Genomic DNA, 27,053 nt, shown 5'->3' with positions numbered 1-27,053 from the left:
CGGTCCGCTCTCGCACGAACTTGAAGTCAGTTTTGCATCTCAGAGCTTTTGGTCAAGTCAGTGGAGTATTCTGTGGAGGTATCTCTCTGAGTTGTTCTCTCCTCCTCTCCTCAGTCCTGAGCTGGTTCTGACTGGTCTCTCCGAAGTCCCTGCAGGGCCCTGGCTCTCAGTTAGTACCCCTGTGGCCGCAGTACCTCTTCCTGTTGTCCCTATGGAGGTGTGTCGGCGTGTCTCTGGACTGCTGTGTGCTCCTTGTGATGGGAAAATATGTCAGTCTACTGTTTTAGGGTTAAGAAATGTGAGTTTTAGAAGAGCAGGCACTAAACCTTGTGTCTTCTAAATGATTCTCGTAAGTTTTGCATCCAGGTGTCTTATCTGTTATTTGTTATCTGTTTTCCTGTGCATTATTTGTCTTCAAAGACGGCGACACACAGAGGTCTGTCTAGATTACGGTACTTCCTGATGAGCATCAGCTGAAGAGCATGACCCTTTTTAGGTATTTATGATGGGTGACGATTCACAGGTTTATTCCGTCTCTGCAATACTGTGACTTAACTCTTTGACTAGTTCACAGTGACATCAAAGGAAGCATCTGATGTCTCCATAAATATTGTGGGACAAACTGATAAATAAGGGATTCGTAAACCGGCCATAAAGCGCCTTCAGGGTATCGTAAAGACAGGACACTGTGCTTCAAAGGAAAACATCTGCCTTGACTGGTTTCCTTCTTCTTGTTTATTCTTGTTTGCGAATCAAGATAACAGCATGCTGTTTGGGTATAAATGTCTATGCATTTAACTGTGTCATTAGAGCACCTCTCGCAGATGACGGTGATGTGTCTGTGAGACGGTGTTCTCTTTGCTTGCAAGCAAATAAATTGACTATTACAACTTTGATCGTTCATCCAGACTCTGTTTCATTTGACATTGATTTGTTAACACTTTAACACTCTTCTCCCGACAATTCACAGAAATATTCCACAACAATTTGGCGTTGTCGGCAGGATTCGCTGACTGTCTATCAGAGCTCCAGAGGGACTGACCGGAGGAGAAGGCCTCTCCAGGAATCCACAAACTGAAGTTTCCTGTCTCATACCTCATTAGCCGAGAGAGAGAGAGCCGGCAGACCCGAGGGAGTTTCTGATTGACGGCACGCGAATCCAACGAAAAAGAATTAATTTCTACAAACGGGTAAGAAAGTTAAAATTCCAATTGTAAAAGTAATGGTAAAATTATACTAAGGTCATATGATTTAACAGACACAGATGAATGGTCAAGTAGTCATTTTTTTATTTTTATTATTTGGGTAACAATTGTTTTTGACGTTCGTGGTTTCGTTTTACATATGGTTCATTTAAACTCCTTTTTTTCATTTTCTGGCATCTCACTATTTGCACGCTTTTACGTAGAAGACAGGATTGTGTTATACGGTGATAGTAGACACAGATCGCTTGACTACAATTGGTTTGTTGTAAGACCGTGGTTAAAATTACGTGAATTCTATACTGATAGAATAAGAATCGTGATAAATAACTAACGTGAACTTCAAATAACATTTGAAATAAGAATCGTGGTTTTCCACAACATAACGTGAATTTCAAATAAAGTTTGAAATAAGAATCGTGGTTTTCCACAACATAACGTGAATTTCAAACAAGTTTGAAATAAGAATCGTGGTTTTCCACAACATAACGTGAATTTCAAACGAGGTTTTTTGCAAAAAGTTTTCCTTCGAGAGAATAAACATACGCTGTATGGTGACGACTGTACTGTAAAGGTAACGTTAACGTATCCACGCCTGAAAGATGGGTGGAAAAAGTAGTAAAAGCGCAGAGCCCTCGGGCCCAATAATTGATATGATGCAACAGAAATATGGAAACTGGTGTTTAGAATGCCTCACGTGCTGGTCAAAGGAGTTTGGTTTTCCTGAAAACGGCTGATTGAGCGCCGCTAAACTCAAAATGTTAAGAGGGGATTTAGAAGGTAAATTGAAACAGATTAAATGTACGAAGAAAGACCGAGTCAAAGACTTAGAAATAAAAGTGAAACATTTGGGAATGATAAAAGTCATAGAATGAGTCTGAGCAGCCCGATGCCAAGGTCTTACCTCCGATAATAAATAAATGTGGGACAAGGACAATCAGACTGCCAAACAATTGGAAGAATGAACTAAATTGGGATTCCCTGAAAGAGGCAGTTTTAGCCTACGATTAAAATTTGATCAACTCAAAACGTGCTTGGAGCAGAGAAAAAGGTGAAGCAGATACAAATAAGTTGATGTCCAAGAGGAAACGAAAATAGGTGTAACTGTTTAAAATAGACAGAGAGGCATATGAGCAGAGAGAGAGAGGAATGCAGGGGTGAGACACACACACAGACACACACACACACACACACACAGACACCATGCTCGCTTGCAGCAGCTGAAAGAGGGGTCACACACACACACACACACGCACCCACAGAGGCACGCACACACAGAAACACAGAGATCTAAGCATTGTATCTCTACATGAGACAACGTTGTCTAACATTTACTGCTGAACTTTCGGCAGCTGTTTTGTTTTGTTTGTTTTGTTGATTTTTAGTCCTTGGTCCTGATCTGGAGATTCCGCTTCCTGCTGTATGCTCCCCAGCCACAAACAACTTGAACGACACCCACCACTCAACACGTCGAGGATGAAGAAGACGAACGAGACTCGTCAAAATCTACAGGTACCATGTCAATGCTACAGAAAATATCTGCGGCATTCAAACCTGCAGTGAGTTGCATACGAGAATGGTGAAAACTGGCCGTATAAACATGCGGTGACAGCTCTGACTGAACTTTGTAAGAAGGCTTTCCGCCATCCATAAGCCTGGAGAACATCACACAAGAGAGTTGTGTGACATGCAGCATGCTGAACATGAGGATCAGTTCAACAACGGACAACAGAGAAGTTTCGTCAGCACAGATGCAAGCATGCCCAGCTGATAATGTATCAGGGCATGAGAGGAAGCTGAAAGACACTTTGAGACTTTGACACACACCAACTGAAGACTTTGTGTGCCATAAATGTGGCAGCTTGAACATTGAGGAACAGATGCTCACGCTCCATGAACAAGGAGTGGTGGGAGGGCTCGACAATCAGCCATCAAAGGGGGGTGCAGCAGGGACCGGAGTGAGACCAGAGCTGGACCAACGACGCGCACACAAATACAACACAGAGGGTGAGTTAACTTTAGATTCTTCAGATGACAAATTTGTACATTTAATACACACATTAGAAACTAGACAAACACCACTCACACCCACATATGTATTCGAATGAGATTGAAGGATTTAGAAAGTTACAGCAAGTCACGTTAACTGTTAAGAAAAAAAAAAGAAAAAGAGAAAATGTTTAGACTGTCACATGCAGGCTGATTCACTTCACTGCACAGCACATGGGTTACGTGAACGAGATGCAAGGTTAGAGGAAGTATGATTTAGAGAAGTGGAAATAATATAATGGTATAATAAGAGTTTGTTGGACAAAAAAGTACTGCTGCTGTCTGTTTCTCTGTGTCCCACACAATCTGAGTTTGTAAAGGGGGAGGATTCCACATGTTTCCACATGTTTCCACATGTTTCCACATGGTACAAGCCCAGGACTGGTGTGAAGGACATGTCTGACTGGCAGCAAGTCAGACTCAATTCACTGACTTCAGCAATATAGAGGATCCTGGTAATGTACAGAAACAAAGGTGACTTACACAAATCAATTTTATCAGTAAAAAGAGTCATTCAACTTATGTTTGATAAAACACACACACACACATCTGTCAACATGGCTGAGCTGTCTCAAATGAGAGGCTATTGAAAGTATTACACCTGTTTTTGAGTTTTTATTGAAGGCTGTATTAATAATGGAGTGTGATGATTAACCAGTGTGCGCACTAAAATTTACCGGTAAAGCAAATTCATGATCTGAGGGAACCAATTGAGTGACGATTTGGCGAACATTTGTAAGCAGGTTTGGTGCAGCCGCGAGCACCTCAAATTTCTAACCCACTCACCATTATGTCACTCATCCCTCCAGACTTATTTCGTCGTCGACTTGGCCAATGCATATTTTATTTTATTTTATTTGATTTGATTTTTTAATTTTTCCTGTACCTGTGCACAAGGACAGTCAATTTTTACTTTGCTTTCTCATAAAGGAAGAGTCTCTACCTGGACCCAGGTGTCCTTAGGGTTATTCAGAAAGGTTAGATTAGATTAGGACAACTTTATTAATCCCCAGTGGGGAAACTCTTTTGCCACCCAAAAGCCCTGGTGTATTTCACAAAGCCTTGTGAAACAATCTGGCTGATTTACACTTACCAAATGGTTCAGCCTTTTTACCATATGTTGATGATATCATGATTTGCAGGCCAAAGAAGAAGCATGTAAATTAGAATAATTTAGACTTACAGTTGTCCTATTTAGGTTTTGGCTCAAGCCTAACCGTCCACATTGCAATTTGCTCTCGATAAAGTTTCATATCTGGGACATGTGATCACAGCAGAGGACAAAAACCCTCCCTCCCAAAATATTACAGGCAATTCAAACTGTGCCTAAACTATAAACTAAGAAACGAATGATGAGCTTCTTAGGTATGACGTCATATTATAGAAAGTGGATCCCAAACTAGTCAGAAAGAGAGGTACTCCTCTCTTCCATGATTCATGGTAATATCTTTATGCGCAAGACAAACTGACCCAGACTGATTACTTGACTGCTGTTTTTAATGACATAGAGGACGCATTACTATCAGCTACACTTGGACTATCTGAACTTGACACACTGTTCATATAATACGTTGACCTGAGAGACGGTTACATGACATTAGTTTAGACTTAGGAACAGGGGGGAAGACAAAGGCCTGGTTACTTTACTAGGTTAGACCTCACAGCACCAGGACTTCCTCTGTCTGTATGCTGTTGCACGTGATATTGCGACATGTTTCCTTATGCTGTTTTTTACAGATTAGAGCAAATGAATACAATAGATTTGCCTAACACTGCTTTGAAACGATGTACGACCCTTAATCCTAACACTTTTTCCTCCTCCAGCAGATGGAAGGCTGATTAACTATGTAGGTTCTGTTCTACAGGTCTGCATACAGAGACCTGACCTCACCGACACTCCCACTAACGCTTTTGATCCCATTTCAACAGGAAATGCTGGAGCTGATGTTGTGAAGGCGATTTCTTTTTCTTTTAGGTTCGGTGTGTCTACGGACATATTTCTCACTTATGATATTTACTTGTTATAAAATTATGTATGGCTTAGCTTAGATAGATTGCTATGTGGTCTCTTCCATTGTTACGCTAAATTAGGTTACAGCAGAGCTTATCGTACTCATGGAAGCCTGCAAACTCGCAGAGGGTAACACTGTGACTATTCACACTGGCTGCAGATATGATTTTGGCGCATTATGGAAACACGGACGGTTTTCTAAAATCTGACGGTAAAACTTGTTTGCCTAAACATTATTTTTCTCACTAAGTTGACTCATGGGTTAGACCATGTGTCAAAAGGGGGGATGTTAAATGTTAAGCATTAAATGAAACACTTAAGACCAAGTTAGCTAAATGTTGTGCTGACACAGGTCTGCCTTGGACAAAAGCTTTGGTTTTCCTCCCCATGTGGGCACGGAAGCACCGAGAGCACCATTTCCCTCAAACCGCCTTATGCGAACATTTAAAATGTAAACATATTGTGCACAATTGTCGTTTGCTCTATCTAACATAAGACAACAGGTAGCAGCTGCCCTCCAGAGACCAGCTGAAGGACCTCTCCATAAGCTGGTGATTTCGAGGTGGTGAAAGACTTCAGAAGGAAGTCCATTCCAGGTCCTCCTCGTCACTCAGACGGCTGTCAAAGTAGCTGAGAGGGCAACTTGGGTTCACGCGTCACATTGCAAAAAGATTCCAGATCCAGGAGAAGCTTCAGGTGAGCGAGCACCTACACCAAGTGTCAGCCAACCGGCACCACCGAGGGACGAGAGACGGACGACGGTGCCATCGACAGATGAGATGCAGTGATTCACGGACGGGATCACGACGGGCAGTTAGCCGACAGACACGTGCGTGTTCTGTGTTAACTGTCTACAACTGGACGTGGATGCCACGCAAGAAAGACGGCTGGAAGAGCCCCTCTCGACACGTGTTTATGCCAACAAACACAAGAAAAGGACAGCGGTCAGGCCTCTAAAGGACGAAAAACTTTTCATGATAACTATATTCACATTATTGCTCGTTTTGTTTTCATTTTATTTCTGTATAATTCAATCTGTCTGAGCGGACCAAAAGAGTGGCGAGATAACAGTGTCTCTGACAGTTTTGTGGAAACCTCACGGTGACAACAAGCGAAACTGCTCACACAAACCAGTTGCTCGGGTGAACTCCATACAAGCTGGTGGCTGTTGCACTCAAGACAGTTTTTGATTTTTAACCTTTGTGTTAATTGAATTATATTGCCTGCTACATTCATGGGATCTTTTATCTCACAAGAACAGTTTTTCTTCAGTTCTCTCAAGTGACGTATTTTCAAATCATACTTGTGGGTAATACTTCTGTTGTTATTGAAATGTCCTTATAACATATTTTTACTATATTGTGTGATTACTATGTAATCAAAGAGTGGAATGTGATGGGAAAATATGTCAGTCTACTGTTTTAGGGTTAAGAAATGTGAGTTTTAGAAGAGCAGGCACTAAACCTTGTGTCTTCTAAATGATTCTCGTAAGTTTTGCATCCAGGTGTCTTATCTGTTATTTGTTATCTGTTTTCCTGTGCATTATTTGTCTTCAAAGACGGCGACACACAGAGGTCTGTCTAGATTACGGTACTTCCTGATGAGCATCAGCTGAAGAGCATGACCCTTTTTAGGTATTTATGATGGGTGACGATTCACAGGTTTATTCCGTCTCTGCAATACTGTGACTTAACTCTTTGACTAGTTCACAGTGACATCAAAGGAAGCATCTGATGTCTCCATAAATATTGTGGGACAAACTGATAAATAAGGGATTCGTAAACCGGCCATAAAGCGCCTTCAGGGTATCGTAAAGACAGGACACTGTGCTTCAAAGGAAAACATCTGCCTTCCTTCTTCTTGTTTATTCTTGTTTGCGAATCAAGATAACAGCATGCTGTTTGGGTATAAATGTCTATGCATTTAACTGTGTCATTAGAGCACCTCTCGCAGATGACGGTGATGTGTCTGTGAGACGGTGTTCTCTTTGCTTGCAAGCAAATAAATTGACTATTACAACTTTGATCGTTCATCCAGACTCTGTTTCATTTGACATTGATTTGTTAACACTTTAACACTCTTCTCCCGACAATTCACAGAAATATTCCACAACATCCTCCGGCCTCAGACACACTCTCCTCCCCGGGATCCTTCCCCTGGCTGCTTGGCGAGCTCTCTCCGATCCTGAACATAAATGTTGTTGAAAACAATATGGATGCCACATAATATTTAAAAAAGTCACGATGATGAATGATCTGAATGTATATGAAATCAGAATCACACCAGCAGTTTTGCTACCTGAGGTGATTGAAGGCTCGTAGCCAGTGTGAGCCCAACACCTCTCTCCCGTTGGCCCTTAGTCCTCTCCGGTGACTCCGGGTCCTCAGTCCTTTCAAAGCCTGAGCCAGTTCAGCCTCATCTCCGTGACCCCAGACCAGCTGGGCCCTCTGTTCCGCATCTTGATCCCCCGCTGACCTGAATAGTCTCTGTAGCTGCCACAGATTCATGTCGCTGAAAATGTTCGCAGAGCCAGCCTTCCTACTCCTCCTCTCAGCCAGCCGCCACAGCGAGGAGGGGCCCGCTCCTAATCATTGTCTTTAACAGCAAATACACACGTTTTATGTCACTCTCACACGGAGCCATCTAAAAATACATATTACAGGGAGGAACTGAGACAGAGCTCCAGTATTTATCCCACTATGACTACGTCCTCCTCAGTGAACTCATAGAAGGGAACCTCCAGCTTTAGAGGAGCAGGTCCCTTTCTTATCCTTCCTGAAGCATCGTAGTGGGAGCCATGGCACGGACAGTAGTAGCCTCCGAAGTCTCCGGCGTTGGCGATGGGCACACAACCCAGATGGGTGCACACACCGAGGACGAAGATCCAGCGGGGGTTCATCACTCTATCCTTGTCATGCTGTGTGTGTTTGTGTGTGCAATCATAATTCCACATGTTTGAAACCCTTTTCCCCTGTAGGCGGTGCTGTCGGAGGCCTTCTGGGCTGCTGGCTGACCAGTGGACAGTTCAAACCGCTGCCTCAGATCATAATGGAGCTCAGTCCTCAGCAGCAGCAGAAGCTTTATGGTATCTTCTGGCCGTGCCACCCTGAAGCAGCAGCTGACGGCGACCCTTCTCGGGTACATCTCCAAGGAGCTCCAGGCGCAGGTGCACTACGTAGATTAGTGTCTGTTGAAGAACTGGGATACTCTGACTCAGGGGCCCACATGCTCAGAAGGTCTTTTGAAAAGAATGTGAACTGTTTGTATGACGCTGGAGAGACTCTTTATCAAATATGAAATCACATATTGTAAATTTGCACAGACGCCATCACAGTCTTGGTTACAGGTTACAGTGAAAACAGCTGAATACCTGGATTCATTTATTATTGGAAGTACACTCATCAGATGAAGGAATTATTTATTCATCAATGGCACTGTTAATCATATAAGAGACAAAGTGGTTCTGTTTGTGATAACGGTTTTATACCAAATGTATAAATACATTTGACACACCACATGAACCATCACACAGGGGAGGAACGATGGAGCTTTCATCCTATCTTTATCCAAGAGCGTGTTCTTTCAATTTGAGAGCATCGCTCATTGAGTCCACGCTCAGATTTGGTACTGTCTTTAGCTTGATCCACTAATTGAGTTTTTATTTTCTAGTTCGTGTTGGTTTTCTAGAGGGGGCCGGGGACACGCTCACCTGGAAGAAAATGTTGTACATTTTAAAGTTAAATGCAGCAGTCTGGTGCACTCTGAGACCAACATAGAACATGAACATAATTCATGCTGAAAGTAACGCAGTTTAAACTGACAAATGCAGGAAGGACAGCTGGCAAGAAATCACTAACTGTCATTCTGTAAATTAACCGATTTATAATATCACTGTTTCATATAACGCGATAGATCTGACTATAATAACACGTGTATTCACGTCAATGTTTTACTTTGATGTATTCTTATTCTTTCAGCCGAGACCCCAGCGATGTGAAACTGACTTTTGGGCAAATCAATCAAAATATATATAAATATAATTCTAAGCAGTAAGGAAGTTTCCTTCCATCACTTAAAATCACCCACACCAAACATTAAAGTAGCCGGAGACTGTAAGACACGACTCAAGAAGCCGACACACGTCAGTGAATGTGTGATGAGAGAATATTTACACATTTCTTTTCTATTTACTCCCAAGTCTGTTTCGCACCACTAAGGCTACAGCTGAAAGAATAAGGCTAAAATATTGTCATACACGCCATGAAAACACATCTGGAACACATTAATTTACCATAATACACACATGTACTTATAGTCAGATCTATCGTGCTCTAAATGAAGCAGTGATGTCATAAATCTGTTGATTTACTAATTCACACAGTCTGAGATTTATTGCCAGCTGTCTTTTTTTGCATTTGTCAGTTTAAACTGTGATGATGTAATATTCATCAACGGTGCACGTACCGAGCTCTGATTGGTCAGTGTGTATTTGAAGAAAATGAATTAAATCACACGTTGCTGAGGGAGCAGAGAGGCAGAAAACAGTCTGAAGGCAATTCATTGGTGATATTTTGTCTTCAATAAATAAATGTTGGAAAACAATCACTTGAGTCGTCTCGTTCCACGACCCACAACTGTTACATATGTACCAGATGGAAGGTCACTGAAGATAGGAGTAATGATATTCTATTTTATTAGTTTAAGGGGCTTTTGTTACCCACCAAGTTGCAGCGGAACCGGATGTTCCTCGTAGAACCTGTCTGAATGGACTTTTATCTGTTCACCTTTTCTTCTGGATGGTTCTCCTCTGACTCATCTCCCGAGTCAAAACCACACCCATTAATGCATTGCTGGTGAAATCCAGGCAACTGCCATTACATGTGAGGAGAACTGAGTCAGCACTATCACACTGGATTAGAATTCAGGGTGGACTTAACGGAAACACAGCATCGACTGTCCTGTACAATGGTTGGGAGTACTCGACATTCTCTGGTAAAAGCTTTGGATGGGACATCTTGGCAGGAAATTTGGAATAATGACAATAAGGGTAGAAATTACAACACAATTCAGACATCAGTCAGAGTGAGAAGTGATGGAAGTAAAAGTAGAAAAGAAGATGTTACTTTCAGATTAAGGTTCGGACATACAGGACTCAATGACACATTATACACATCATGAAAAAGACAGAGTGGGATAAATGTGAGATATGCAACTGTAAAGAAACTGTAGAACATGTGCTGATAGAGTGGAGGAAGTTCAGGGTGGAAAGAGAAAGACTGAAGAACAGAGTGGTAGATACAGGAAGGGAGTGGAGCATCAAAGGACTGTTAGAGACAGGGGACAAACAAGTTCAGCTTAAAAGGGCTTTATTTCATATTTTGAATGGAACGGGTTAAAAGGCCAGAATATCACTGCAATATGAAGTTTATTTCTAATTGTTTCATGATATTTATAAATAACATTATTATTGTGTTTAAATGATAACTGTCATAAAGTCATGGTGTTACACACTCCGGTCCAGTAGGTGGCGCCTTAAACATTGGTTTGTAGTCCGCCATTAAAGTGAAAGAAGAAGAAGGAGAAGAAGAAGAAGAAGAAGAAGAAGAAGAATGAGAAGGAGGAGAGGAAGAAGAGGACGAGGACTAATCTCGTGGTAGCCTATAAAGCTATTGAAGTTAGCTTAGCATGCTACCTGGAAACAGACGGACGGGGACGGAAGTGACCAACACAGCGCTAGTCAGAGTTTAATGAGAGTAAACGGTGTTTTTAACGGAGTTCGTCTGGAGGACAACTTTCTGTGGTTTAGTGAAAATGTCTAAAGTAGAAATGTTGAGATCTTTAATCAACCAGCGACTAACTGCGGCTGATGAAGAGATATTTGGTCTGTTTGAAAGAACGATAGCAGAGTACGAGGAGGAACTCTCTCGTTCAAAAGAGGCGAATAAGCGACAACGGGAACTTCTGGACGCTGTTCTCAACCCGGAAATCCGGATACAAAGAGCACGTAGGTTCACTTTATTTAACATGTTCATGCTCCGGCTGATAACTTGTAATGTAGTTTGGAGTGAGACTCTGTTGCAATTCGTCGTTTTCTTCTTCTCCTGATTGAATACCTGCAAACGTGTCGCTTTTCGGCGAAATAAGCAGTTTTGACTCAAAATATATCATCCACGTGAGTGTAACGTTAGATCCGTAGAGTTTTTATTTGGAGGGGGGGTGGTCAACTGGCCAGCCAGCGTTTATCAGATTTGAGTGAGACAAGGAGAACATGTGATGTCGTGATCTTCGCAATAAAACATTTGATGCGACACGTGTCGAGTCCTGGCCAATCAGCGTTAAGATGTCTACACCGTCTTCATTTCCCTCCGTTAAAGTTTAAGTTCCGTTACCGTTCAGACTTGTTGGGTTAAGTTAACGTCCACTGCATGCGGAACTTTGTCAACAGCTAACGCTCATCATTATCAAGATTTAGGAGGAAAAAGCGTAACGTGATGAAACATGAATCACCCTCCGTCTTCCGGTTCAGTCCACGCGGTCACTCGTTAACGTTAAACCGGAACAACGGCGGTTCTGGTTGCAGTTTTTTTTGTTTAACTCAAAGTAGAATGAGGCGATTTCGTGGTGATAATAACTTGAAACATGAGGCCCAGATACTGATGAGATGATGAGGTCAGAGAGCTTCAGGAAGAGGATGTTGTGTGTGTAGCGCAGCTTGACGCAGGGCTGAGATGTGAGTGGAGCTGGGCCTGGATAAAGGTGGAGGTCTAAACAGACGTGAAGAGAGAGCAGTACAGCTTCCCGCTGTCAGTGTTTTAAATGCATTGATAAGGCAGGGTATGCTAACTGCAGCCTCTGCTCCAATGAGATGAAGTACAGCAACAAGGGCTCACGTGCCCTCTCATCACACTGTTCACTGTAATGACCACAGCCAGTGTACTTCCGGTCCCAACTGTCCCACGTGCAGTTGCTCCCAAAGGCCCTGAATTAATGAGAGAGAGCGTTAAGGAGCCTGAACCTTCATGATTTCAATCATCGAACCGGATTGAATGCATATTAATTGTAAATAGAAGATAGGCCACAATTCTAACGGCTTTACAGTAACAGTGGAAGTTAATATTAAGCCATACAGTAACAGGGTAAAATGAAAACGAATCACTTCATTTTGTATAGGCGATGTTCTCGCTACTGTAGAAATATGCGTGCTGTATTTACAGGCATTAAATGTATACATATTGTGAGGAATTTAAGTTTTAAAGCGCTCCTAGCGATGGATATAATGTGTTACAATATGTTTACTTGTAGAAGGTTTAAACTAAAGGGAGAGTTACTGAATTTGTTGAGCACTGTGAGAGAAACCAGAGAATTTATGACACCGCCATGAAGTCAGAGAGAGGGGGATGTTGCTGAAGAGTTTCTGAGCACAGCCTTCAAGAAGGGGGGTGAATTGGTGAAGGAAGTGGCCGACTGAAGTCCGACGGGTTCAGCCAATCACTGAGCTGATCGATGGGCTAAGGAATGTGTAATATGAGACATTTCAGAGACTTTGGAGGGACAAAGAAACTGAATCCCCGGAGATAATCAGACCTCATCTGGACCATGAGGCGGACACACCAGTCTGTCGTGTGGTGTGGATGGGGCCTCTATTTCATGAAATATTACTGCTGATAGTGTAATTCAGTTTGTAACTGCATTTTATTTTGTTAGTATATTAAATTCCTTTTGATTTAAACTTCAACCAGCTGATTCGGCCCTGCTTAATGATGGAAGAAAGAGAGCAGGGCGGGGGGGAGCTGCCTCTTCTCCTCTGCATGCTTCTTCTCCTCTGGAACAAGGAGGGGGGCTTTTTCCTTTACCTTTTGTTTGAGACATTTTGAACATAACAGTATTGTGTGTGTGTGCTCATTTGCAATAGTGTTGCGTGTGTCATAGAGCAAAGGTTTGAATCTCCGGGTGAGGCACTCACGCGCTCCCCGTACAAAGAGGGAGCTCTGACACGCAGGTGGTAGCTTAAAACGTATAACTAGTTGTGTTGTGAATCGGGTTAGTCGGTGGGATATTGTGTAGCAACCTGCAGGAACAGCACCTTCCCCATCCCTGAGACTCCAGGACTCCCACACACAATGTGGCCCAACCCTGGCTTGTGTGTGGGTGAAGATAATGCGTCCCTGTGCTGGACAAGTTCAAATAAAGTATAAAGATACAGGGCTCACAAAACACTGAGAGGAGAGGTGCGTATACGGAGCCCTGACTTTGTGTCTGTTGCTAGGGCTACTTAATCAATTCTTGTATTTTGTGAAACCATAGATCTGTTTTTTATGCTTTGATGCTTGACTTAATAAATTGTTAATACTTGTAGATCGTCTACCGTCTCCCCCCCACCTCTTTCACCGCTTATGAGTTTGCAGGTATGCTGATTTGTTCTCTCAGCTTCTAGATGACAGGAAATATTTCAACTTAAAGTACAAGTTTGCTCTCTTTGATAACACCACATGGATTTGGCAGCTTAAAATGGTTCATGTGTTCATGGTCACATAAGTTGATTACATTATTGTATTATCTGGTTCTAGTGATACTCTGGAAGTGTATGTCCAGGAGACTCTTTGCTCAATTCTAAAATGTCTTTGTAACCCCTCTGTGTGTGTTTACTGTTTTCCTGCAGATGTCCAGCAGCTGTTGTTGGTTAAAGAAGAGGTTCCCTCTGAGCAGCAGGAGTGGAGCTCCAGTCTGGACCAGGAGGACCCAGAGCCCTCACACATTAAAGAAGAACAGGAGGAACTCTGCACCAGTCAGGAAGGAGAGCAGCTTCAAGGTCTGGAGGAGGCTGATGTCAAGTTCTCATTGACTCCTGTGAAGAGTGAAGATGAAGAAGAGGAAGCTCAGTCCTCACAGCTTCATCAAAGACAAACTAAACAGATGGGAACAGAAGCTGATGGAGAAGACTGTGGAGGACCAGAACCAGACAGGAACTTGGATCCAGATAGACATCCAGAACCAGATACTGATGAGAAGACTGGAGAGTCTTCTGACACTGATGAGGGTGGTGATGGGAAGAAGACCAGAGAACCTCAGTCAGGTTTAAACTATGTGAAACCTGATGAAGTCCATGTCAGTGATTCAAGATGTAGCGCTGGTGAAAAACATTTTAGATGCTCCGAGTGTGAGAAAACATTTGGCCAGAGTGGAACTCTGAACAGACACATGAGAACCCACACAGAAAAACCTTTCAGCTGCTCAGTCTGTAAGAAATCTTTTAACCAGAGTTCAACTTTACAGAACCACATGAGAACCCACACAGGAGAAAAACCTTTCAGCTGCTCAGTCTGTAAGAAATCTTTTAACCATCGTTCACATTTACAGATACACATGAGAACCCACACAGGAGAAAAGCCTTTCAGCTGCTCAGTCTGTAAGAAATCTTTTAACCATCATTCAAATTTACAGAAACACATGAGAACCCACACAGGAGAAAAACCTTTCAGCTGCTCAGTCTGTAAGAAATCTTTTAACGATCGTTCAACTTTACAGAGACACATGAGAACCCACACAGGAGAACAACCTTTCAGCTGCTCAGTCTGTAAGAAATCTTTTAACCAGCGTTCACATTTACAGAGCCACATGAGAACCCACACAGGAGAACAACCTTTCAGCTGCTCAGTCTGTAAGAAATCTTTTAACCAGCGTTCAGATTTACAGAGACACATGAGAACCCACACAGGAGAACAACCTTTCAGCTGCTCAGTCTGTAAGAAATCTTTTAACCAGCGTTCACATTTACAGAGCCACATGAGAACCCACACAGGAGAAAAGCCTTTCAGCTGCTCAGTCTGTAAGAAATCTTTTAACAATCGTTCACATTTACAAAGCCACATGAGAACCCACACAGGAAAGAAACCTTTCAGCTGCTCAGTTTGCTGTGATAGATTTGTGTGCAACAGAGATCTGAAGGTACACATGAATACCCACACAGGAAACAATCCCCTTTAGCTGTTCTGGTTGCAGTAAAGTTTCCGTTTGTGATAAAAGCTTTCAGCACGAGTCACCTCTGAAGTTACACATGATTAACCGCGGTTCAACTCCACTGATTTCAATTCAAAAAGTTATTCACTGAATGAGTGCCAACTGTACAGTTTGAAATAGTTTTGATAGTGTGTAATGATAAAAATGTTTTTACATGTCCTCATCATATTTTCTGTGAGATATGTTGCTGTTAGAAAGTTCATTTGTCTGGATGTCTGAACACATTGACCTATTTGTTCTCGTACAAAGGTCACTTTTCTATCTTAGTCGGGACAAACAACCGACGTGTTCTTTCTGCAATCAACTGCTTCTTGTTAGACTAAACATTTCTGCCTTAGTCTCCTGTGTGTTATCTGCTCCTCTGTGCCGGCCGGTATAAATACCTTGTTTTGATTCTGCGTCTCTGGAGCATATTCACAGTTCACTGCAATACGTGGTTGTGTTCTCTGTTTGCAAACATTAAATTGACTTTTTGAAACTTTGATCATTCATCAAGACTCTGTTTTTATGTTAAACACTTTGGATAAAACTAATTTCACTCCTGAACTTTTGAAGGAAATATTCCACAACAGGTGTCACGGATCACAAACCTCACGGTTCGGATCACGGTTCAGGAGTCACGGTTTGGATCAACAAAGAAAAGGGGAGGAGCCAAATATAACTTTGCTTTCCATTTATTAATTAAAGAACTTCAAGAACACTTAAAGCAAAGAACTTTGGGCTATAGTCTTACATGAAAACAAAAATATTGAAGATGTCCAATTTGAAACAAAATTAAATCAACAAATAAAAATAATACATTCAAGAATTCTGTTAAGTTGCAAGTGCAACATGAGGTATGTTGATATCCTCGTCCTTTCATCAATACTGAAAGAAAGAAACAGCCAGTGAGCTAGCTTCCACTGTTTACACTGAACTGAACTGCTCAGCAACAACTTGGGTCTGTGTTTACTTCCTGTCAGGTTATGTCATTCAAATACACAACAATGTTTACCATTACTGTGACATTACTTTCAAAAAGATGAGAATATCTCCATTGTCTGGGGAGAGGGTCGACCTTTCTGTGGTGACTGGAATATTATTGGGCCTGTCTAGCTTCACTCTGACACTTCTGTCAGCACCTGAACCAGGTGTGTGTCTGTGTGACGCTCAGAGGGGGCGTGTCTACAGCGCATGAACCAGGTGTGTGTCTGTGTGATGCTCACAGAGGGGGCGTGTCTACAGCGCCTGAACCAGGTGTGTGTCTGTGTGATGCTCACAGAGGGGGCGTGTCTACAGCATTGTAACCAGATTTAGAAATCCTTTGTTTTCTACACCGGAGTGTCCCCGTCGCTGACATGCCCGATGTTTTGCCGTTGTCGCGTGTCTCTCTCTTTAAATAACGCCTACATACCGTAACGGTTTCGTCCACCACCCTCATCCGTCATTATATCTTACAGGGAAGACAAAATGTTTCCAAACTTCTGACTTAAATGACGCCGCGGCTTCTGACGTTCCTCCGCTCGCCATGACTTCACTGTTAAATGCTTCTAACCTGCTCCGTTCACGTGAACACACTACTGCTTTATATCTGTTCACTGACACTCTGCATTGATATTCGGGGACTTGTTACTTGAAAAGGAACAGCAACAGTCGAACTTTACACACTATGATGATTACACTGTAAAAAAAAAAATAGAAATACTGGATTGATCCGCGGTTCACGAGTGATCCGAACCGTGAGGGGTGATCCGAACCGTGAGGGGTGATCCGAACGGATCACGGATCGATCCGTGATCCGTGACACCACTAGTTTTGATGATTATATTGATGATTGATTTGATGGTAATGTGGAGGGAAAAGTCCTTCCTAGGTGCGTGTGGCAGGCCAGCACACGTGGTACTGATAGCTCTTCAGCAACACGGCACTAAAAACATTACCGAAACTGGTTTACCGTCAGAAAGGATTTTAATCCTGCTGTTGCAATTACAGTTATGCAATGGTGTACATTAATCTTTGAAATATTAAACAATTAACCCCCCCCTTGGAAAAAACTCTCCCAGTCCCAGGACAACACGACTTCCCAGGACCTCTAACAGGAAAGACAAAAAACTCTTGACTGGATCCCTCCCTTATTCATTCGCGACTCCTCCCCTTTCACCTATCTCAATTTTTATTGGCTGCCTACTCTGTCTCCTCATTAAACGCCTGTCTACACATCTTGCTCTACCTGCAACAAACACATTCAATGATTGTCAGTTATTGTTTAATCCCATCTATAATAATCCTTCAAAATGAAAGTTAAACTTCGGCAACTTGGCAGAAGTTTCATGCTTCTGCATGTTTATGTTTATCTAAATTATGCATTCCCAAACCCCTTATGATTATGACTAATTATGAACCTTAATTATGAATTATTAAACACTATTATATCTACTAATCACCCCTGTTTTGCTCAAATTTCTTACAATTCCCCCCTAACCCACAGTTCACTGTGAGTTAGTTACTCGAATGTAGTAAGTTACTCAAATGTACTTAAATGTTGTTAGTTACACAAATATCGTTAGTTACTCAAATGTCCCTGGAGACCTCCCCCCTACTCAATCCAGGAAGAGGCTCCCTATCTATCTAAACAGAGGCAAACAATTCATGCATACAGATAACATTTCAAGTATTTCTGTTCAGTCCGTTTCAAAATTGAGTCCGTAAAAAGAAGACAAAAAAGAAAATTTAATCCGTAAAAAAGGGAAAAATTGAGTCCGTAAAAGGAAGATAAAAAAGGAAAATTTAAAAAGGGAAAGATAGAATCCGTAACAAAGGAAAAGATCGACTGCGTTGAAAATCACTGCCTTCCATGTCTTGGGGCTGGCAGGATCAGGATACAGCCTGTAGGCTAGAGAACACATACTGAGAAGCCTTGACTGTTCTTTTACACCTGTCAAAATTACATTTCTTAATCTTTACACCCTAAAATCCCATTATAACCCATTAAACAAAAATAAAATCTCAAATTACTCATCCAGAACAATCAGTCTATTTCCCTAATTTCCAATATCTCACCGGATGTGTTAGAAGTCCATCTGAGCCTTTATCAGGTCCTTCAGGATCTCCGAGAGGATGGTCAGGAACCGCTTGTGAAGTTCCGCTATGGCACCGCTGGTGGCCTCATCTAGACTGTGGCCATCAGAAGCTCCAATTCTCCCTCATCCTCGACACATAACTGGTTGCCCTGGACTGGTATCTGGCTCATCGTTGAAGCAATAAACCCCTGTAGAAGTCCACGGATGCAAGGGAACCCACATCCACAGACGACTAGGAGGCCTACGATGACAACACACAGAGTAATTACGATTGACAAAAATGTATGTTTCCACTTGCCAAACATACTCTCCAACCAGTCGGTGAATGGATCAGCGGCACCAGAGTTCTCCGCTAGCTCTTGGCTGAGTGCTGTCAGTCCCTCCAGAGCCCTGGTCACCGATCCATCAGGAGCTGTGTTATTTGGAATGAAAGTACAGCAAGCAGTCCCAAACATCTGACAAACGCCACCTTTCTCTGCTAATATCATATCTAATGCCATTCTGTTCTGCAAGGTCATTAAACTAGTCTTCGCCAGCTGTGCATGCAGTCCTGATATGGCATCTCTGGTGAAGTTTACAAAACGCTGTTGGTTATAGTAAATGTAGTTGATCCAATCGACATTTTTATTAATCGTTACCCACCAGAAAAATGCAGATTCAAAACCGGCAGCTATCTGATTTCTGGCTTTGAATTCATCCGGCACCCCCCTTGGCACTCCTATGCCATCTATGTATACTTGGTCATCGAAGGCTCCCTTCGGCCTACCAGCATCTCTTTTGGATCTTCTGTTAGCATGTGGGTGTGGAGAGATGAGTTCTTTATATGTTACATCATTGACAGGCAAGATATAGAATGGTAATATAAGTTGCACCAATGCACATCTGCCTGTCCAATCTTTAGGCAGGATTGGATATATGGTTCCTCCTCCACACCACCACCATAAATCAGCTCTGGGTGCTGTCTGTCTTAACACACTGTTATATAGATAGTCGCTAGCATTGTGACTGTTGCTACAATTTGCTTCAATAATACTGCCTACATTGGGCCCCATAGCTGTATCTGAGACTATACAATCAAATGGACCCTCTGAAACCTTGAGCAGAGGTGGGGTATTATATTCTACAGGTGGGTAATCCCAGTGCAGCCCCTGACAAGTGTGATGGAGGGGCAAAGTGTCATCAGTAAACAGAGTTAAAACTAAATTCAGGGCTTAGGGGTCTAAATCTTGAAGGAACTGGTGTTGCTAGGGGTCTAGGCCCTGAACACACAATGCAATCTGTACTTCTCTGACTTGAAGCCGTATATTGTACCCACCGGAGCCGTAAATTCCCATCTGCCATCGCAGTTTCCACCCCCGGTACCTCATTCTCTGCATCAGTCGTATGTCGAACCTGGTCATCCATGATCTTTTTGGCAGGCTTAACAATGATCCTAATAAGCCCTTGTGGAGCAGGACTATCAGTAGTTGCCTTTCCCTGTACTACGTAAAGTCCTCCGTCAGTCAATTTTGGGTCTGTTAAGGTAAGTCTTAAAGGATTACATCTACCCACCCCTTTCCTACACATGTGATAAGAAGCTGGGGCATTTAACATCTTTAGTCGGTCTTTAAGACCTGGGTTGGGGTCTTTTCCTAAACCCTCGCCACCTGTGTTCATCGTTGCCCATCCCCAATCTTCACAATCACAGTTATGATACGATAACAGCTTACCATACTTATTTGTGGCGGGCCCACACTCGTCAGTTATGATGCACAAGGTCTTGGACATCCACCCGTAGATGTGTTCATACCTGGGACAGGAAACGACTTCACAGAAGTCGAACTGGACCGTTGATGTTGTACCTTCTTTGAACGTAAGAGTGAGAGTTACATTTTCATAGGTGAGTGTCGTCGGAGAAGCCTCTCTACGTGGTCTGAGATCGGTTTGATTAGTTACTGAAGCTAAATTTCGAATCCTGATGTAGTCATGCATGTGTTCTGGCTCCTGTCTGTGGTTAATTCCCCATACTAAGAGGGAAACTACTGAAATCAGGAAGAAAGTAATTACAGACTTCCATAACCTACTGAAGCTAGAGTCTCCCAATGGAAGGCCTCGCTTAAACTGTGGGGGAAACGTCATTGTCAGTACTGTCTAAACCCTCTTTTGAGGTGTCTTTAACTTCAAATTTTGCCTGTCTGATGTTCAATCCTGTCTCTGCGAGTGTCTCACTCGTTACCTTCGCTGCTGCACAGTGTGTGAGGTGGTGCCAAGTAGCTCCAGTTTTACCTTTCACCTTTACTGCATGTGAGGTTGCCAATACTACCTCCCATGGACCGGTCCACCTTGGTTCACTCCACTTGCGTTTGTGGACTTTTATCCACACCAGACTGCCTGGTGACACGACAGGAGGCGGCTTCCTTTCGTCAGCTGCTGCTTCTGCGTTTGTCACCTGAGAAAACAAAACTCGGCTCATGTTAGTTAGCGCTCTTGTGTATTCCTCAATTTCTAAAGTTAGCAAGTCTAGGCTAGGTCCATGACTACTGGTCCGTGGTGGGCCAGACATAGGCCTCCCTGTGAGTAGCTCATGTGGTGTTAAGTGTGTACTATTGTGTTCTGTATTTCTCATGGACATTAGTGCCAAAGGCAAGGCGTCTGGCCATTTGATAGATGTGGTGTGACAGATTTTAGCAATTTTCCTTTTTAAAGTTTGATTAGCTCTCTCCACTATTCCCTGAGATACTGGATGATAAACTGATCCAAACCTATGTTGGATTCCTAGACACTTTTCTACTGCTGCTAAGTGTACATTAGTAAAATGAGAGCCATTGTCTGAATGTATAACTCTCGGGAGACCATATCTCGGAACAAGTTCATTCCTGAGCCACTTTACCACTGTTGCACCATCTTCATTTCGGCAAGGTATTGCTTCAACCCATCGGGAAAACCGATCTATCATTACCAACATGTATCGCAACCCTCTCACTCTGTTGTCTGCTCCCATGTCTGTATAATCAATACAAATTTCCTGGAAAGGAGCTTGTGGTACAGGATAGCTCCCCATTGGGCACTTATACACTGGTTTGTTATTATACCCATTACAAGTTGCACAGTTTGTTACAAAGTTTTCTACCATCTCTTTAGAATATGGATGCCACCAATGTTTCTCCAACGCTGCACATGTTCGCTTTTTCGACTCGTGAGATGGACCATGTGCTTCAATCATTAGTAAGTGTACCAGCTCGGCAGGAGCAACCATTCGTCCATCATGGGACCTCCACAATCCTTCCCTGCAGGATGCTCCATGAGCTAACCACTGTGAATGCTCATATGCACCAGCTTTTTTCTGCAACAAAACAAGGTCACTTTCATCGGGGGCTTGCTGTGGCTCGTTTACACTTATTACCAACATTTGTGTGTCATTACCAATGTACCCTCCAGCTCTCTTAGCTGCAAGGTCAGCTGCGTTGTTACCCCTTGCTTCTTGATCGTCCTCCCTCGAGTGACCCCTGCACTTTATCACAGAAATTTGTGCTGGCAGCATTACAGCATCCAATAGATTCTTCAGCGCCTCATGGTGTTTGACTGGGGCTCCTGAACTCGTCAAAAACCCTCTTCTCAGCCATTGCGGTCCATCCAAGTGTACTGCACCATGAGCGTATGCAGAATCCGTGTAGATGTTTACTCTTCTGTCCTTGGCCAAAGTAAGGGCTCGAGTTAGCCCTATCACTTCTGCCAGTTGAGCTGAAGCAGGTTGAGGAATGATTGCTGCTTCTGCCTCCACCAATGTCCCATCAGGTAGTTGCTCCACTACCGCGTATGAAGCCACATTACCTGTTGGTCCTCGGTAACAACAGCCGTCACAAAAGAGTGTCATCTCTGCATCTGGATCTTTTTCTCCTTCCAAGTCTGATCTTAACTTGGTCTCCTTTCCAGCCATTTCTGCACAGTCGTGGGTGCCTTCATCATTTGGCAATCCAGTTGCCATATTTACTCCCTGTGAGGTGAAGGATAAGTGGGGCTGTGTCAATGTGTCTGATACCCTAGCTCCTCTTGTAGCTGTTAGAGTAAAGGCTTGAGTCTCTAGATAGGCGACTACACCATGCTGTGTGTGTATTTTCAATGGGTGGCACATAACTATATATGCTGTCTTTTGGACAGCCCTGACTATTGCTGCCAAATGTCTGGTGCAACCTACCTGTCCTAGCTCTATGGGGTCTAGTTTAGAACTATGGTAAGTCAAAACTGCTCTTCCCTCTCTCCTCATCTGATATAAGACTGCGTTTACTACCCCCTGCTTTTCCCCTATATCTAAATGGAAGTCAGATCCATAATCTGGGACTGCTAATGCGGCTGCCTGAGTCAGACACTGCTTGGTCTTGATGAATGCTTCCTCTCCTTCAATTGTCCAGATCAATTCTGCCTTCAGGTTTCGGTTACCCACTTTAGTCAGCATGTCACGCAGAGGCTGAGTGAGGTTGACATAGTCTGGCACATAGCTTCGGCTGTAACCAGTCAATCCCAGAAATCCAAGCATTTCTTGGACAATTTTGGGTTTGGGGTAGGTCAATGCCGCTGATTTCTGTTCAGGTGAAATCTTTTTCTTGTTTCCTGAGAGTACTCTTCCCAGGAATGTCACCTGTCTTCTCCCAATTTGAGTCTTCTGTTTTTTGATCTTGTAGCCGCGCTCTGCTACTCTCCTTAGCACAGCTCCAGTTGCTGCCAGGCAACTTTCTGCTGATGGCGCTGCCAACAGTAGATCGTCAACATACTGTATTAGGGTCACTCCTTCTGGCAGTTTCAAATTCTTCAAATCGTCTTTCAATGCTGCATTGAATATGCCGGGGCTGTCTTTGAACCCTTGAGGCATTCGGTTGTAAGTATATCTGTGTCCCTGAAATGTGAATGCAAACATCTCTTGACTGGCAGGATCAAGTGGCAGACAAAAGAATGCGTTTGCCAGATCCAGTACTGTGAAATACTGGTGTTGTGGGCTTATGTTCTGTAGTGCCACATATGGGTTGGGCACTGCAATTCCTTTCGTCTTTGTGGCTTGATTTACTTCTCTTAAATCATGTACCATCCTCCAACCTTTTCCTCCAGCTTTGGGAACTGGCAATATGGGCGTGTTCCAATGAGATTCTGCTGATCTCAACACTCCTGCTTCAAGCAGGCCATGAATGGTGGCTGTTATCCCTTCCACAGCTTCTTTGCGAAGACGATATTGTGGTTTCCACACCGATGGCTGTCCAGATTTCTTTTCTATGGTTACCAAATGGTGTGGAGTGCAGCCGACATCATAGTCGCCTTTTGCCCACAGATGTTCTGGCATTTCATTCAACAAGTCTTCTGCTGCGGGGTGGTCAGTCAACTCACGGCCGTGATGTCTTTCCAATTCCTGCCTCTCCGATACTCCATTCTCCCTGCTGCAATGTGCTATTTTCCAGATTGTCTTGTCTGGACTGTGATGAAGTAGCGGTGAGGCAGTGGAACACCAGTCTGTTATTTCCTGGGCTCTCTTCATCATCGGTCCTAGTGAGCGGGCCTCCTGCCCTGCTGCTATGGCTAACGTGACATGGGGTTCACTCTCATGGTGCAGTTCATACCATTGTGCTTGAGTTTCAGTGAGTTCACAGTGTGCTGCAACTCCTTCTGCACCCACAAAGATGTCTGTGATCCTGATCATCTCTTGCACTCCTTCTCGTTCTTCCTCCCATGCGTCAGCATATTCTTCGTCAGGTGTCCTCAAGTAATTATAGGTGCAATGGAATGGGTCAATAGGGGAACCATATGCTCCCTGGCTGTTGATCCATGGCTTCCAGTCTTGGTATGTTTTGTTGACACACGGCTGTTCTCTCTCTCCTGCCACCAGCCTGGTCCAAAACACTTCAGTCTTTTCTTCTGCTTGTTCAGAATTTGTCATGAAGAGAATTCTTCCCCCATGTGTCTGCCATGGAGTCAGTGGTTGACCTTTGAATGTAATTCTAAGTCCGTCTGCTGAACATTGTATTTCAGCTCCAACCTTTGTCATCAAATCTCTTCCCATTAAGTTGACAGGGCATTTGGGAGAGTACAGGAATTGATGAAGCAAACATTGTCTTCCTAGTGTAGTTTCCAATGGTGTTGTGAATCTCTGCACCTCTGTTTTTCCCGAATATCCAACCGTTCTCATCGTTTTATCCGAGAGTGGGGGTGTTTTCCCATTTAGGTTTCGTAAGCATGAGGCTGCGGCACCAGAGTCAACCATCATCTCTGTGTCAACTCCGGCAACGCTACAGGTCACCATTGGTTCTGTCTGAGCCCTGTAAACCACCCATGCTTCTGGATCTTCTGGGCCTCCTCAGTACTCACTCTGTTGGTGAGCCTCCTCCCATTGTCCTTGTGACCTCATGGGCATCTGTTGGCGGTGAGGTCCCATGATGGGAGGTGCAGGTGGTCCTGGCGGACCTGGTCTTGGGTACTGCTGCCGCTGGGGTGAGAATGGAGCCTGTCGTGGTGACGCACTGATCTGCATTCCTCCTCCCATTTGCCTTGGGCAGTCTCGGGCCCAATGGCCCCATCTGCCACAGGTGTAGCATTCACCAAACCTGTCAGGGTTTTCTCTGTTTCCTGGTTGGCTATATCCGCCTGCTTGGTAAGCTCTGCCTCTTCCATATTCTCTGCCTCTGTTGGATGCACGTGCACGTCCTCTGCCTCTATAGGGCGGAGGCTGGTAGTACTCCACCATGGGGGCTGGCTCTGCTGGAGTTGGTGGCTGCTGGGCTTCTGCTGCTATCATCTGTTTCTTGTCCTGAAGTTTTCTATTGAGTTCTCTGTCAGCCTCTTTTATTTGAAGTTTCAACAGTCGCTGCATCATTCTCTTTATGTCATCTTCTCCACTTGTCTCCTCCGCTAGATGCCTTTGGGTGTAGTGAGTAAGGTGTTCTCTCCACATGGCATCAGTCATGTTACTCAATCCCACTACTCCACGCAGTGCTGTTCGTACTGTTGGGGGCAGGCCCTGCTGTACAGTGTGCCGCCATACAACAGTGGTGGCCTCATCGCTGTCATGTCTCCCTCCTGTGGCCATAAACCACTCTACTTCAGCTCTTTTCAGATACTGATGTGTCTCTTCCTCTGATTTTATCTTCAGTCCAGAAAGAGAGTTCATATTGGGTTTTGTGGCCCAGATGCCCCTCATTGCTGACCAGAAAACTCCTCGGAAGTTGTCAAATGAGGTTTCATCCCCCCTATTGGTCGTTCCTGTACTTACTTCCAAAATATTCAGTTGGGCTGTTCCTTCTGTTCGGATTATCATGGCACGGATGTCTCCCAATGCCAATTTATCAGCTGCTGTGAGTTTTTCAAAGACACGAATCCACGGATTGGCTCCACCGGCCAGCGGTGGCAACGCCTTTTCCAGTGCGTCCATGTCTCGATGTCCCCATGGCACAAACTCAGCTTGTCCGTTGGATTTTACCAGCAGGGGGTACTGTTGGGTATGGGCTAATGGTGTCATCTCACCTCTTACAGGATAGATATGATCTCCATAACGCTCTGGTTGTCTCCTGTTCCTTCTGGATCGTCTGGCAGGTGAGCGACCTCCATCTTCTCCTTCTACTCTCTTTCTTCTGTCCTCATCAGTGTCTTCATCGCCACTGGTGATTGCTGTCCGTCTGTTCTCAGGGGTGAGGAACAAGTAACCTTTTGCTTTATACTCACCCATCCTCAGATTCCCTTCCTTTTCCTCTTCACTTTTTTCCCGTCTTCCTTTCTTGTCTGATGTCAATTCTTGATGGTTTCTAAACCACTCTTGTTCCCAGATAAGTTGTTTGTCATGACGTTGTTCCCGGGGCAACATCTCTGGAGCTTGGATATCACCGAAGGGCCCTGAGGTCTCTCCTTCAGCTCTGCCCCCCTTTGCCCCTTGCTGGTCATGGCAACTCTCTGGAGTACTTACCGTCACTCCTGTACTGTCAGTCTGTGAGCTGATGTCTTCAAGCTCGTTCCCAGACCTGCTTCCCTCTTCACTCTCCTCTTCCATATCCAATGTTCCCCCTTTGACTCTGTAGACAGGTGCTTGGATCGAGGGATAGATTGTTCTCTTCACTTTCACATATGGCGGGGGAGGTGAGGAAAGCCCAGTCTGTCCATGTGCTTCTGTCAGCACTGACGGGTATACTGCTGTGTTGCCAGGGGTGTCAGGTCTGGTAGTGGTGGTGGATTTGAAGCCAGTCTCCTTCAGGACCTCAGGTAGTCCTACTGCATCTGGAAGGGTGTTCGGGTCGACCGCTTTCCAGTACGTGAGCAGACGCTTGGTATCTGCACACCTCTTTTCTTCCATATTGCGGGCCCTGCTCCTACCTAATTTGTTCAGGCGACTGGCTCCCACATGATCTGCAACAGCGTTGTTCCTAGCCTTCGCAGCTTCTCTCCACACTTTGCATCTGTGTTCAGCCGTGGGTGCCGTCACCGTTGGAAACCACCCGTTCCTCTGCCACTTCTTCAGATATTTTCTCATCCTCTCCCATTCCTTTCCCCTCTCTTTGGGCACCGTTTGGTCCTCCATCCTTTCTCTGGCTCTGCCCAACATTTCCTGAGCAGTTAAGACGGCCATTCTATCTCCTAGGTGAGCTCAACGTTCACACACCCGTCGTAGCACCGTCCGCGTCAAAGTCGATTCTTCGGAACTGTGTAAATTAGTAAATGTACCAAAATTAGTCAAGACGGGATACGTGAAGAAATTTTGAACCAAAATTG

General features: G+C 43.9%; 1 protein-coding gene across 1 annotated transcript; it reads right to left on the bottom strand.

The window, feature by feature from the left end:
• Positions 1 to 57: 57 nt before the first annotated feature.
• Positions 58 to 26,337, bottom strand: LOC306785714 (uncharacterized protein; the record flags this gene model as incomplete). Its single annotated transcript, XM_079280170.1, has 5 exons — positions 58 to 248; positions 7,373 to 7,446; positions 7,561 to 7,846; positions 24,666 to 24,783; positions 26,254 to 26,337. 5 exons carry the CDS (start codon positions 26,335 to 26,337, stop codon positions 58 to 60), a joined length of 753 nt encoding a protein of 250 aa, XP_079136296.1.
• Between the last annotated feature and the right edge of the window lie 716 nt (positions 26,338 to 27,053).

The sequence above is a fragment of the Melanostigma gelatinosum genome (genome assembly GCF_949748355.1).
Source record: "Melanostigma gelatinosum genome assembly, chromosome: 12".
NCBI classification, from domain to species: Eukaryota; Metazoa; Chordata; class Actinopteri; order Perciformes; family Zoarcidae; genus Melanostigma; species Melanostigma gelatinosum.
This window is presented reverse-complemented; position numbering and strand designations above follow the sequence as displayed.